Source organism: Mus caroli, unplaced genomic scaffold (genome assembly GCF_978045245.1).
Source record: "Mus caroli unplaced genomic scaffold, Mus_caroli_1 scaffold_8, whole genome shotgun sequence".
NCBI lineage: Eukaryota > Metazoa > Chordata > Mammalia > Rodentia > Muridae > Mus > Mus caroli.
Genome location: NW_028227263.1, coordinates 131,129,183 through 131,143,745, shown reverse-complemented (window position 1 = coordinate 131,143,745; position 14,563 = coordinate 131,129,183). Strand labels below are relative to the sequence as shown.

General features: G+C 40.7%; 1 protein-coding gene across 5 annotated transcripts in view; it reads right to left on the bottom strand.

The window, feature by feature from the left end:
* The window catches only part of LOC147003552 (sulfotransferase 2A2-like), a 53,557-nt gene extending 47,426 nt beyond the window's left edge, over positions 1-6,131 (bottom strand). For 2 of the 5 annotated variants that reach the window (XM_085842202.1, XM_085842201.1), the window contains exons 1-3: positions 5,904-6,131; positions 4,631-4,839; positions 1,851-1,977 (exon numbers count right to left, since the gene is read on the bottom strand). In XM_085842202.1, the coding sequence (XP_085698328.1) occupies positions 1,851-1,977; positions 4,631-4,839; positions 5,904-6,039 (472 nt within the window). In that variant the 5' untranslated portion in view covers positions 6,040-6,131. The remainder of the gene's footprint in view (positions 1-1,850; positions 1,978-4,630; positions 4,840-5,903) is intronic. The other 3 variants (XM_085842205.1, XM_085842204.1, XM_085842203.1) reach the window with 2 other exon arrangements.
* Positions 6,132-14,563: the final 8,432 nt, after the last annotated feature.

Sequence of the window (14,563 nt, the reverse complement as noted above, 5' to 3'; positions counted from 1 at the left end):
AAAATATTTTAGAGGCAAATCGGAGATTGGTATTTATAATATTTAGAAAAATGCCATTTAAGAAAATGCTGGATGATCAGGCTAATATATAAGATGCATAAGAAGCCATTACAAAACGACTAAGAAAATTGACAAATGAAAAGCATGGTAGGAAGTAAGCAACATTTGTTATGTTTCTGTTCTGTGATAAAACACCAAGATCAAAGGCAACTTAAGGAATAGAGAGCTTGTTTGTGTCAGGCAGAATGATAGGAAGGGAAACCTGGGATTTCATTTCCTTAACTACATTCAGGAAACAAATGGAGTGTACTGAAATTGGTTTGAGTGTTTGTTCTCTCAAAGCCCACCTTGAATGGAATACTTTTTCCAACCAGTCAGTGTCTCATAAACATTCTGAAAAAGTGCCACCATTTGGAAACCAAGTGTTGAAATCTGGGGGCCTATGTGGGCCATTTCTTACTCAAATGATGACCGATGTCAATATAAAGATTAGGTCTGTAAAGACTAGATACTGCAAATGGTGCTTAAATATTATGACATGGGGCCGTCTGTGACTGTGTCCTGTACTGTGGTGGTGTGTGAGAACAGAAAGACTTCACAATCAGTGTTGAAATGATTATGAGTCCTGGGCCCATAGACTTGTTGAATGTAGAGAGATAAAATGGAGCCTACAGAATATTAAAAGTCTAGAGATGAAGGCAAGTTAGGTATCATACATAAAACTGTGGGTTTGAGCTCCAGCATCCAATAAGTAGAGTATACAGTAGGTGCTTTTAGACTTAGAACTTAAGAGGTATCAGAAGAAGGAACAACACTTCAAGATCACCCCAAGCTATATAGAGAATTCAAGGCCAACCTAAGTTATCTCTCACTTTGTCTTTTTTAAAAAATTACTCTGTGACCTGGAACTGGGGAGACTCCAGAGTCTCTATGGTGATGACTCTATCTGAAACTCTTAACAGTAAGTGACATGAAGCCTGAAATGCCACCTCCTGTAGGCAGATAGGATTCCCAGTGGAGGGATAAGAATAGCAACGCTTTCAGAAAACCTTTGACCCCAAATGTGTCCTAAACAGAAGATGTCCGGAAACAAAGATGGAGCAGAGATGGAAAAAATGGGCAATTATTGACTAGCCAAAATTTAGACACACACCATGGGCAAGAAAAAATCCATGACACTATTACTCTGATATGCATGCCTACAAGAGCCCAGAATAAGTGCACTCTGTGAGACTCCACCCAGCAGCTGAATTAAAAGAGATGTATAAGTCCACAGCCAAACATTAGTTAGAGCTCTGGAAGTCTTTTGGAAAAATTTGAGAAAGATTTGAGGGACCCAACGGGGTTAAGAACTCCAGATGAAGACCAGAAGAGTCAACCAACCTGAACCTTTTATCACTCTTAGAAACTGAACCACCAACCAAAAAGCTATCATGAGCTAGATCTAGGGGTCCTGCACATATGTAGCAGATGTACAGCTTGGTCTTTGAGCAGATCTCCCAAAAACTGGAGCTGGGTCTCTCCATGAACATGTTTCCTCTCTGTGGATCCTATTCCTTTATCTGGGTTGCCCTGTCTTGTCTCAATGGGAGAAGACACACCAAGTCCTGGGGAGAATTGTTGTGTCATGGTAGGGAGGTACCCTAGGGGCAACTATCCCTTCTCAGAAGAGAAGACGATGGGGATATGAGCTGTGAGTAGGGGTCATTAAGAGGAGATGTGTTCTGAATATTGTGATATAATATAAATAAATAAATTTATAGTATATAATATGTATTAATAAACAAATTAATTAATGAAATAAATGTCTCTGAATTTCCCCCACCTCCTATATTTCATAGATTACTCACCATTTCCTTTGAGGAACCATTCAAAATAAGTTCCAAAAGACCCTGGATTCTTCACAACGTTTTTGTTCCTCCAGAAAAAGTAACCAGACACAAGAATATCTCTGGGATTTCTGATGAGATAGATCGCCTAGAATGGACAAAAATGTAAATGAATGTCAACAGTTATTCTCACCTTTTGACTGTCATAATTTACATGCAATATTCTAATATCTAAGGGTTTCTAAAAACATTTGTTATTTTTTGTGGGCAAAAAATATACACATGTGAAAAATCTATAGTCATAATTCCCCTTTTCTAATTTTATTTGATTTGTAAAAATGGAACAACAAAATGACTAGTTCATTAGTAGTGTAAAATATCACAGACTGATTCGACAGTTCTAAAGATTACAATAACAATTGGTTATCCAACAACAAATGCCAAGCCTGTAAAATATACATACAAGTAATACTGTAGTGACTGAGAATGGTGTACTGAAGTAATTTGGGATATACAGATTTATTTAGGAATATATTGATTATTTATTTATTTAGGAATATATACTGTATATATTAAAAACATGTAAATATATATCTATATAGGAATACATAAACATAGGAATATATTTAGGAATATATATGTTCATATGCATATGTATATATATGCAGCATGAATCAATGAAAAAATAAACTAAATATGAAAGAGAGGAAAAAGTGATATATTAATGTATTTGGAGGGAGAAAAAGGTAGGGGAAAATGATGTATATAATTATATTTTATTATAAAAATTTCAAAACATGAAAGAAATAAATGAGAGGAAATCATCATTTAAAAAAAAAGATTTATTTATTTTATATATTGGAGTACACTGTCGCGGTATTCAGACATACCAAAAGGCATTGGATCCCATTACAACTGGTCATGAGACACCATGTTGTTGCTGGGAATTGACATCAGTACCTCTGGAAAAGCAGTAATTGCTCTTAGTCCTGGAGCCAACACTCCAGCCCCCAAAGTAATCATTTTTAATAAAAGGAACTTCAGATTTTGTACCAATTCTTCTAGATCTCATATTTTTTAACTTCAAAAATATTGCTTTATGCATGTCTGAGTGCACACATTATTTTTTGCTCACCATATGTGGACAGAAACCCACAGACATTAAGTAAAAGGGGGTTGGATGCCCTGGGAGAAGAGTTGCAGAGTTGTGAGACACCATGTGGGTGTTTGGAACTGAACCTAGGTCCTTTGCAAAATAAGCCAGTACTCTTAACAGCTGAGCCATCTCTCTCAGTCCTCTTAGAAATTTAAAATATTTTATTGGATATTTTTATATACATTTCAAATGTTATCATCTTTTTCAGCTTCCCACCTCCTTCCTGGAATCCCCCAATCCAATCTCCTTGCCCCTGCTTCAATGAAAGTGTTTCCTGACCCAATCATCCACTCCTACTTCCCAAGGATAGCAAAAATTATCCTCAACAATAAAAAAAAGTACTGGATGAATCACCATCTCTGATCTCAAACTGTATTATAGAGCAATAATGATAAAAAATTGTATGCTATTAGTACAATGAAATGTAGGTAGATTAATGGAATAGAATTGAAAACCCAAAATTGATCCCACACTCCTATGTTCAGTTGATATTTTGCAAAGCTTCTAAAATCATCCATTGGGAAAATGATAGCATTTTCAACAAATTATGCTGGTTGAATTGGCTGTCACCATGTAGAACACTGGAAATCGATCCATTCTTACCTCCTTTTACACAGCTCAACTCCAAGTGTATCAAGAACTTACACATAAAACCAGATACACTGAAACTTATAGAAGATAAAGTGGGGAAGAACCTCAAATGCATGGGACCAAAAGGAAACTTCCAGAACAGAATAGAAATGGTTTATGCTTTAAGATCAAGAATTGACAGATGGGACCTAATAAAATTGCTAAGTTTCTGTAAGACAAAGAACACTGTCATTAAGACAAATGGAAAAGAGGAACACTCCTCTATTGCAGGCGGGATTGCAAGCTGGTACAACCACTCTGGAAATCAGTCTGGTGGTTTCTAAGGAAATTGGACAGAGTATTACCTGAGGACCCACTCCTGAGTTTATACCCAAAAGATGCTCCAACATATAACAAGGATACATGCTCAACTATGTTCATAGCAGCCGTATTTATAAGAGACAGAATTTAGAAATAAATCAGATGTCCTTCAACAGAGGAAAGGATACAGAAAAAGTGGTACATTTACATGATGACATACTACTCATCAATAAAAAACAATGACTTCTTGAAATTCATAAGAAAATGAATAGAAATAGAAAATATCATCTTGAGTGAGGTAAGCCAATCTCAAAAGTATTCAAATGGTATGCATTCACTGATAAGTGGACATTAGCCCAGTAGGTCAGAATAACCAAAATATAATTCACAGACCACATGAAGTTCTAGAAGGATAACCAGTGTTGATACTTCCATCCTTCTTAGAGGGGTGGGGGACAAAAAACTCATGGGAGTAAAGATGGAGACAAATTGTGGAACAGAGACTGAAGGAAAGACAATACTGATACTGCTCTATCTGGGGATGGATCCCGTATTCAGTAACCAAACTAAGACACTATTGTTGATGCCAAGAAGTGCATGCTGTAAGGAGCTGTCTCTGAGATGAAGAAACATCAGCATCACCTAGTGCATGAGAATCCCATCTTCACATTTCAGCAAGACCTCCAGGACTTGTCAGGTAAAATAAGTTGAAAGAGTGTTTAGTCAAAGAAAATCTCAATCACTGGACACTGACCTTGGCCTTGGAACTGAATAAAGACTTGGAGAAGAGATGGATGGGAAGATGGGAGGTTATGAGTCGTGGTCCTTCCTTATTGATTATTGCAGGATATCCTATATCAGCCTCTAGCCAGGGTGAGCGTTCCCAAATGGGCACAGTTTGGTTCCACTTCGGATCTCCCTTGGTCTGAATCAAGCAGACAATCTCACTCAGCCAGTTCGTTCCTGAATGAAAAGGAAAAGTGATTGTTACTCATTTCAACATTACTTGTGAAAAAGCCTCAAGTAGAATATATGCCCATACAATTTACAGTGCTGCCCAATTTCAAGCACACAGACTTGTGTACACAATGTCCATGTGACATAAGTGCAAAGTATATTCACTCATCATATTCTAGACTTCATTTTGCAAAACAGAGACCCTATACACAGCAAACAGAAACCTGGCAATGGAATTTCTCCTCCAGCCCTGGGCCAACACCATTCTACATTCTGGTGGAATGAATTTCACTATCCCAGATATTTCAGAATGTTGTAATCATAGCACATGCCCTCTGAGACTACCTCCTTTAATTTAATTCATTGCCACTGAGACTCACCCATGCTCCAGTGTATGACTGAGTACTTCTACTTTTTAAGGTGAATCAATTCCCTCGTGCATATTTATCACACACAGTTGATTTGTGTTTATGTGCTCATTTGTCAGTGGATGTTTCTCTAGCTTCCTTCTCAGAGTTATTGTCTGGTACTTTTTTCCTGTATTCCAACTGCCTATGGAAATTCTGTGTCATTTTCCTTTCAATGTCAGCAACCTAATACTTACTCAAAGTTCAGTGCTTCTTCCACACAGATATCATCCATACCCCAAACTACCATGATGTTGCTTTTTGCTTTCTTGAGTTTTCAGACTATTTCTATGTCCTGGACAAAGTCCATAGTAATTTTACCTGAAACTGTCCTCTCCTCCACATATCCTCACTTACATGTCTTTATCTCTTAATGTTATTTCTTGTATTTATTCTCACCACTCTCACTCTTCTATCTCTTCCACAGAGAGAAGGACCAATGGCATATTCTGCTTTAGGGAGCACTATCATTGTTCTGGTGCCATAGCTGATCTACTCTGCCCACATAGGTCAGTCTGAGTGGAACACACACAAATCTCCATGCCCACAAGTCATTTTACACATAAATATATAGAACACTCTACTCATCACCCAAAATGAATTAGGATCAAAGTACTAATCTCCCTTATACATTTCAGAATTAGTCTTACTGATGATCCTTACCTGACTTGGGGTAAGTCAATATCAACAAGTCTTCTTCTTTCACCACAAACTTATTACGAATATCTTCCAAAATTTCTTTTTGATATATTATGGTAGGAAAAGGTATCCCTTCAAACCAATTATAGTCTGACATCATGAATAGCTTCTTGTAGGTGATGTTAGGATTCCAGCCCAGGACACCTATTCAACTTATATCAAATTCTGAGAGGTAAGATTTATAGTGCAAGTAAAAAATCATTAACATTCTTTTATGTGTTTTGAAATATGTACTGACGGGGAGAAATTAATATTGTCACCTACAGTCAAAGGTTACTATATTGAGCAATTTTAAAGTTGTACAAATAACATTCTGCAGAATTTGTGAGACCAAGTTCATGACCCCAAATCAGTGACGCAAGAAGACTTAATAGGACATAGAAATGCAAGTTAATTTAAAATGTCTAGTAATATAATTTAGCTTTCAGAATGATTTTGAATATGCAGAAAAATTACAGAGATAATACAGAACCTTTCCATGGAATTTCTTTTTTTTTTTTTAATAGTGGTTGCTTTTGAGAAACTCATAGTTCATTAACTGCCTGTCTTCTTCCCCTCAAATCCTTCCCTCCTTTTCCCATATTTTTGATCTCTTTAATATTTGTTGCTATTTATATATGCATACATGTATAGTCAACCTACTGAGTTCATACATTTGAGCTTGTATGAGATGTATCCTGAGGTGTGCAGTTGAGATTAGAAAAATCAATGGGAGATTTCATCTTCAGACACAGGCTATTCTCCATATTTTAGTAAAAATTGATATGAAGTATTTCTTCTTATAAGGTAAAAATATATAGAATTTCCCCTGGCCTCTTTAGTATACCTACTAGTACCATTATGCTGGTTTCTTTAGGTAACTACGCTGTTAAAAGATCATGTGTCTATTTTCCTGTTGTGTCTAAGATAGACATATTGTATCAACAGGAACCTTGGTATTTGGCGGAACTCTGTACCCTCTTCTGTGACATTTTCTGTGAGCCTCTTAGGTTGTAGGGATTTATTTCAGATATATCAGTTGGGGTTGTGTACCTTTCTGTTATTATCTACATTTTTGTCCATTGTGGATCCTTGCCAGAGACACCACATGAGTGTAGTAACCCAATCACAAAAGATCACACATAATATGCATTCACTGATAAGTGGATATTAGCCCAGAAACTTAGAATAGCCAAGATATAATTCACAAAACAGATGAAACTCTTGAAGAAGAAGACCGAAGTGTGTATGCTTCCTTCCTTCTTAGATTGGCCAACAAAATATTCATGTAATGAGTTACACAAACAAAGTTCAGAGCTGAGACAGAAGTAAGGACCATCCAGAGACTGTCTCACAAGGGAATTCAATCCAATAAACAACCACCAAACCCAGACACTATTGGATAGGTCAGAAAGATTTTGCTGACAGGACCCTGATATAGGTGTCACTTGTGAGGCTATGCCAATGTCTGGCAAATACAGAAGTGGATGCTCACCTTCATCTATTGGAAGGAACACAGGGTCCCTAATGAAGGAGCTAGAGAAAGTAGCCAAGCAGCTAAAGGGGTATGCTACCCTATAGGAGGAACAACAATGTGAACTAACAAGTACCTCCTAGAGCTGTGTCTCTAGTTGCACATATAGCAGAGGATGGCCTAATCTGCCATCAATGGTAGGAGAAGTCCTTGGTCTTGCGAAGATCATATGTCCAGGTACATGGGAACGTCAGGGCCAGGAATTTGGATTAGGTGTGTTGAGGATCACATCAGGGAGACTGTAGAGTTGACTTTCATGATACCAATTGAAATGTAAATGAAGAAAATATCTAAGAAACCTCCAAGAAGTCTTTTATTTCTTTCTCAATTTCTTCCTTGACCAAGTTATTATTGAGTAGAGTTGTTCTGCTTCTATGTGAATATTGGCTTGAATTGAATGTTGTTATTGAAGGTCATCCTTAGTCTGTAGTGGTTTGATAGGATACATGGGATAATTTCAATATTTTTGTATCTTTTGAGGCCTGTTTTGTGGCCAGCTATATGGTCAGTTTTGGAGAATTTACCATGAGATGCTGTAGAGGAGATATATTCTTTTGTTTTACGATCAAATTTTCTGTAGATATCTGTTAAACCCATTTGTTTCATAACTTCTTTTAGTTTCCATGTGTTTCTGTTTAGTTTCTCTTTCCATGATCTGTCGGGTGTTGAACTCTCCCACTATTATTGTGTGTGTTGCAATATGTGCTTTGATCTTTATTATAGTTTCCTTAATGATTGTGGCTGCCCTTGCATTTGGAGCATAGATATTCAGAAGTGAGAGTTCATCTTGGAAGATTTTACCTTTGATGAGTATGAAGTGCCCTCCTTGTCGTTTATGATAACTTTGGGTTGGAAGTCAATTTTATTCGATATTATAATGGCTACTCCAGCTTGTTTCTTAGGACTATTTGCTTGGTAATTGTATTCTAGCCTTTTACTCTGAGGCAGTGCCTGCCTTTATGCCTGAGTTGGGTCTCCTGTATGTATCAAAAAGTTGGGTCTTGTTTACATGGCAAGTCTTTTAGTCTATGTCTTTTTATTGGGGAATTGAGTCCATTGATATTAAGAGATATTAAGGAAAAGTCTTTATTGCTTCTTGTTATGTTTGTTGTTAATTTGGAATTCTATTCTTGCAGCTATCATCTTTTAGGTTTGTTGAAGAATTACTTTCAAGCCGGGCGTGGTGGCGCACGCCTTTAATCCCAGCACTCAGGAGGCAGAGGCAGGCGGATTTCTGAGTTCGAGGCCAGCCTGGTCTACAAAGTGAGTTCCAGGACAGCCAGGGCTACACAGAGAAACCCTGTCTCGAAAAACCAAAAAAAAAAAAAAAAAGAATTACTTTCTTGCTTTTTCTAGGGCTTACTATCCCTTCTGTACTGGCACATTTTTCCTTTGTTATCCTTTGAAGGGCCGGATTTGTGGAAAGATATTGTGTGAATTTGTTTTTTTTTTTTTTTTTTTCATGGAATACTTTGGTATCTCCTTCCATGGTAACTGAGAGTTTTTCTGGGTATAGTAGCCTGGGCTGGAATTTGTGTTCTCTTAGGGTCTGTATAACATCTGTCCAGAATCTTCTGGCTTTCATAGTTTCTGGTTAGAAATCTGGTGTAATTCTAATAGGTCTGCCTTTATAAGTTACTTGACCTTTTCCCCTTACTACTTTTAATATTCTATCTTTGTTTAGTGCATTTGGTGTTCTGATTATTATGTGTTGGAAGAAATTTCTGTTTTTTTTTCTTTTTTATTCTTTATATATAAACACAAGAGGTCGTTTAAAGATGGAGCTCCAGGCTGACATTTGTCTCACGCAAGAGACAGAGGAATCGACCCTAAAGCTCAAAAGTTAGGGGTTTATATAGAAAAAAAGTCAGGGGATAGGAGAAATTGGTGCGGTTACACACAATTGAACAGTTTAAACGTCAGCAAGCCGTACGTGCAGGTTGGGACAACAGCAACTCTAAAGGGAGGGTGCTTATCTTTATGGGCAGAGCATATGGTTAAATTTCAAACCATATCAGGAGAAGACAAGACCAGGTGGCCCATTACTCAACTGGGCTTGTCCAGAGATGGTCCTTGCATGCCTCTCTTATCTTTATAGCCAGTCAGTTCCTGGAATGACTTAACAGCCTTTGTGCCAGCCTGTCTGGTCATGCCTGGGCCTGTTCTACTATGCTCTCTGCCTTAGGTCTGTAAACCTTCTGACTACTCATCATGAGACGTATGAATCATGGGCCTTGAATTTAATTTTCTTTCTTTCATTTCCTTCTTCTTTTACTAAATAATTCTAATCTTAGAATTTTAAAGGTCTGTATCCTCATGTGGGGGGTAGGAATCATATTCTTCTACTATCTTTACTATGGGTTGATATTGGTGTTGGAGCACCATAAGCTGCACTGCATTCACTCTACTCTTAACAAAAGAAGTTCCCTTATTTATTAAGCAGGGGCCAAAGATCAAAACCAAACATATAGTAAGAATTGGTCCAGCTAAAGTGGAAAGTAAAGTGGTCATCTGTGGAGATTTAAGATTACCACAACTTGAACCATCTCTGTTGAGCTTCCTGATCTCGCTTTCTCCTTTCTAGTCTTTCCCTCAGTTTCTACATAGAATATCTGACTATTCCCATGTTGTCTGGGAAGAAGCAGCATTCTTCTTTTAAGGCTGCACATAGTCCACCTTCTTTTAAAAACAATAAATCTAAACCTCTTCTGTTTTGTAATACTACTTCCGACAGGGAGGTCAAGGATTTTTCTAATGCATCGATAGATTTTTCTAGCATACTTAAATCTTCATTTAAGCTTCTCTTAAGGACTGGATTCCTTGCCTACCCTCAATCAAGGCTGTTACACCCATTCCTACTCCTACCATAAGATCCAACCCCATCAACATAGCTAGGGTAAGGGAGACTGGTTCTCTTTTCAATCTCTTAGTGGTATACTCATCTTCTAGGTGGGAAGCAGGATAATAATATACGTGAGGTAGGAGCTGAACCATAACACAGAAATCACGAGAGGGGTCAAAAACACTAGTTGATACACATGGGGTGAGCCCTGTGTTAAGGACCACCAACTGACTGGATATGGCACAAGGTAATAGTTGGTATTTGTCTTGGAGACAGGATGAGTCTGGCCAGATAAAGTGTTGGTGGGAAGGGGGAGGTATCCCTATGCAGATACCAGGGCTCCTTCCTGACACTTCAGTCAGGGTTAATTTCTTTCCTGTTCCCTATGAGCAGGAGGCATGACTACTGGTTTTTATTAAAATCTCCATTAAAGGCAATCCCTTCATAGTAGGGGGGCCTGAGAATAGGCATAGCCAGCAGTCAGTAGTAGCATCCAGATCCGAGCTGTTAAGGGCATAAAAGGCTCCGCTAATCAGGTTGAACAGTCTCTGTCCAATCCAGAGATCTGAGGGGATTGTGGTCAGGGGATCTCGGGGGATGAAAACCTTGAGGGGGTTCTCAAATATCAGAGCCGGGGGTTTGGGTTTGGCAGGGAGGCCCTGTTCTGGAAGGACCTTGTTAGGTCCTATGGGCACTGGGGATGGACTCTCCACAGTCATTTTGATTTTGAAAACTAACCCAGAGTCTTTCCCTACTGTGTCCAATCGCAAACCCCAATTGTTTCCCTTAAGCCAGTGCTGTAGTTCTCATTTCCCCTGGTCAGTAAACTTTATACGTATGGGGTTGCAATAGTTATCTTTACAAGGTCCATTAGGGCTGTGGAACCAGGCACACCCACTCTCAAGGTATTTAGAATTATCTCTCTCACCTTGGTTTGGCCGGTCATAGCTACTGCCCCTTTTTACTGTGATCAGGTCCCAGGTAGAGGTAGGATTCCAATAAGCTTCACCTGTGGTCTCAGGACCCCATGCAGCACAGTAAAAGTCCAGTGCCCCTCTACACTGAGGCCAAAACTTTCATCGTTGGCCTTGGCCAGGGCAAACATAAAATTCTGCAGACCAAAGATTGGCTCCGTAGAACTGTCCTTAGCATCCAAATGTGCTCCCTATCCCGCTTGGTAAGCACTGTTTATCAGGTGGTGGTTTATGAAGGTTGGTATGGTCAGGGAGGTCCCAGTTAAGTGACCCTGCTACTAACTTACAGATATCAGGTGTGAGATCAGGCCACCAGGTCCTCGGGGATTGTAATGAGGTGGTCAACCATACAATGTCCCCCTCCTCATTAAGCACATCCCAAGTTTGTTGAATTGGAGTATGAGGGTTGAAGTCTCTGTTCCGAGTCGCGCTTGCAATGCAAGTGCAACTTAAGAGGATTATTAGTCTTTTTCAGAGTCCAGTCAGTCATCACGATCAGCCTCAGGGGGAGCCCTCTTTAGGTGTGAGGCATGAAACCAAGAGGGGACTCCTTCTACTTTAAGTGCAGTGATGTAGTCAATAGTACCAGGTAGGGTCCTTTCCACTGTGGCTCGAGGTTCCCCACTCAGTGCCTCCTCACCAGGATTGAGTCTCCCACTTCAAACTGATGTGGAACCTGTAAGTCAATGGCATAGGTTTGTATCAACTGCTCCCAGGTTTCTTTCCTCACGATTTCAAGAACCTTCAGCTGGGCCTCTACCACGAAACTGCTTCCTTTGGTGAACCAGGCTACCGTTCCAGGCCAAGGTCGATTGGCTAGGTCTGGCTGAGTCCCAGTTTCCTCTGTCAGTATCTCCTCACACTGATGTATGGGGGTCACGTCTGCTGCAGGCAGTAGGGTGGCAGGATTAAGAGTGGCAGGTGGAGCGAAAGTCACCCGATCAGTCAATAACAAGCTCTGGTAGTGGGTCATCTCAACATTAGTCATCCATTGGTCTAGTTGCTGCCGAATGATGCTCTCAAGGGAGTGCGGGGCCACCACAGTCACATTCTGGCCCATAGTTAGTTTATCAGCATCTTTCACCAGTACACCGTAGTCGCTATTGCCCAGAGGCAGGAGGGCCATCCGCTGGCCACAGGGTCCAGCTTCTTTGACAGATAGGCTACTGGGTGCTTCCAGGGTCCTAGGGTTTGAGTGAGGACCCCTCTGGCTACTCCATTTCTCTCATCGATATATAGGGTTAAAGGCTTGTTTAAATCAGGCAGTGCTAGGGCAGAGGCCTGTAGCAGTGCCTTTTTGAGAGTTTCAAAAGCCAATTGATGTTCCTTAGCCCAAATGAACTTTCCTTTTTCTTTTGTTAAGGTGTATAATGGGGTTGCTAAAGTAGCGAACCCTGGGATCTAGAGTCTACAGAATCCCGCAGTCCCCAGGAATTCTCTTACCTGGCAAGGGGTGGTTGGGTTCGGGATCTGTGTCACTGTCCACTTCCTAGCTTCTGTGAGCCATCATTGCCCATTCTTCAGGGCATATCCCAGGTAGGTCACCTCAGTCCAGCATAACTGTGCCTTCTTAACCAAAGCCCGGTACCCCAACTCACCTAACTTGGCCAGGATTTTCTGAGGCCCGTATTCACACTCCTCATGTGTTTCTGTGGCCACCAAAAGGTCATTTACATATTGTAGAGAGTGACCTAGGGATTGTTGGCCCGAAAGGAGGCAAGATCTCGATGCAGAGCTTCATCAAACAAGGTGGGTGAATTGTTAAATCCCTGAGGTAGTCTCATCCATGTGAGCTGCCCGGTTCTTCTGTTCTCTGTATCTCGCCATTCAAAGGCAAACAAGAGCTGGCTGTTAGGGTGTAGTCTCAGGCAAAAGAAAGCGTCTTTAAGATCTAAGATCTTATACCAGGTTCGTTCGTGGTGGCAGCATGCTGAGTAAGTTGTAAGGATTGGGCACTGTGGGGTGGATATCTCTAACTCTTTTATTGACCTCTCTAAGGTCCCATACAGGGCAATAGTCATTCATTCCCAGTTTCTTTACCGGGAGTAGGGGGCTATTCCAGGGAGACTTACATGGGACTAGGATCCCCTGTTGGAGCAGTCTGGTGATATGGGGGTGTATGCCCTCCTGCGCTTTTCTGGCCATGGGGTACTGTCAGATCCCAATGGGAGTGGTCCCAGACTTAAGTTCAGTCACCACCGGAAGAATTAGTCTGGCCATTCCCATTTCCCCTGTTCCCGCCCATGTCTGAGGAAATCGAGTAAGCCAGTCCTGTAGTCCCTCAGGGGGTTTCATTTCATTTTGATAAATTTGATACTCCCTCCTAATTGTAAAGACAACACTAAGGTCTGAGGTGTCTCAATCCCCCAGGACAATTCTGGTTCAGAGGGGGCAAATATTATTTGTGCCTTTAATTTGATCAATAAGTCTCTTCCCAGTAAGGGCATAGGGCACTCAGGAATGACCAAAAATGAGTGAATTACTTAGCTCTTTCCTAGGTCTACCATCCGGGAAGTGGTCCATGGGAATGGTTTCTGCCCTGTGGACCCAATCACTAGCGTCTTTTTGTTTTTTGTTTAATTACCCAAAGGTGTTTTGAGCACTGAATATTCTGTACAAGTATCAACCAAGAAACTTATAGGGGTCCCCTCCACTTTTAATCTTACTCTAGACTCAGGGAGGGGGGCCGAGCCCCATCTCCCCTAGTCTTCATCATCTTCAAGGGACAGTACATTTGCTCCCTGTGTCTTCTTAGAGCACTCATGAGCCCAGTGACCTTTGTCTTGCATTTTCCTTTTGAAGTTGGGGGATGACTGTCTGATAAAAGCCATAATCACAGAGGCTCGCTGCCCTTCAGACATAGGGTCAAAAGGGGTGTACCTTCTGTAAGCCTCCATGAGTCACTCCAGAAAGATTGAGGGGGGCTCAGTCGTCCCCTGAATAACCTCATTATCTTAGCCAAATTTGTGGGCCTTTGTATGGCACCTCTGAGACCCCCGCTCGAGGATAAGGTGGGGGCAGGGCAAAAGGCCACTCAGGGGGTTCTTCTATTTCAGGGTAGATCTTAGAGGTGGGTGCTGGTGGAGTGCTGTGCTCGCCAACTTCTTTAGGCTGCTGCTTAGGCTTCTTGTTCGCAGCACTCTCTTGGACAGCCAGGATCCTGGAGCCAGGCCTAAGGGGTGGGAGGAATGGTCGGACCCACTGGGGTGGGGATCATGACAAATCTTTCACACTGTGATGTAAGGCTGTTGGTCTGGGTGTGATCCCGGCCCTTCCTCATCCAGCCCCACTGAGG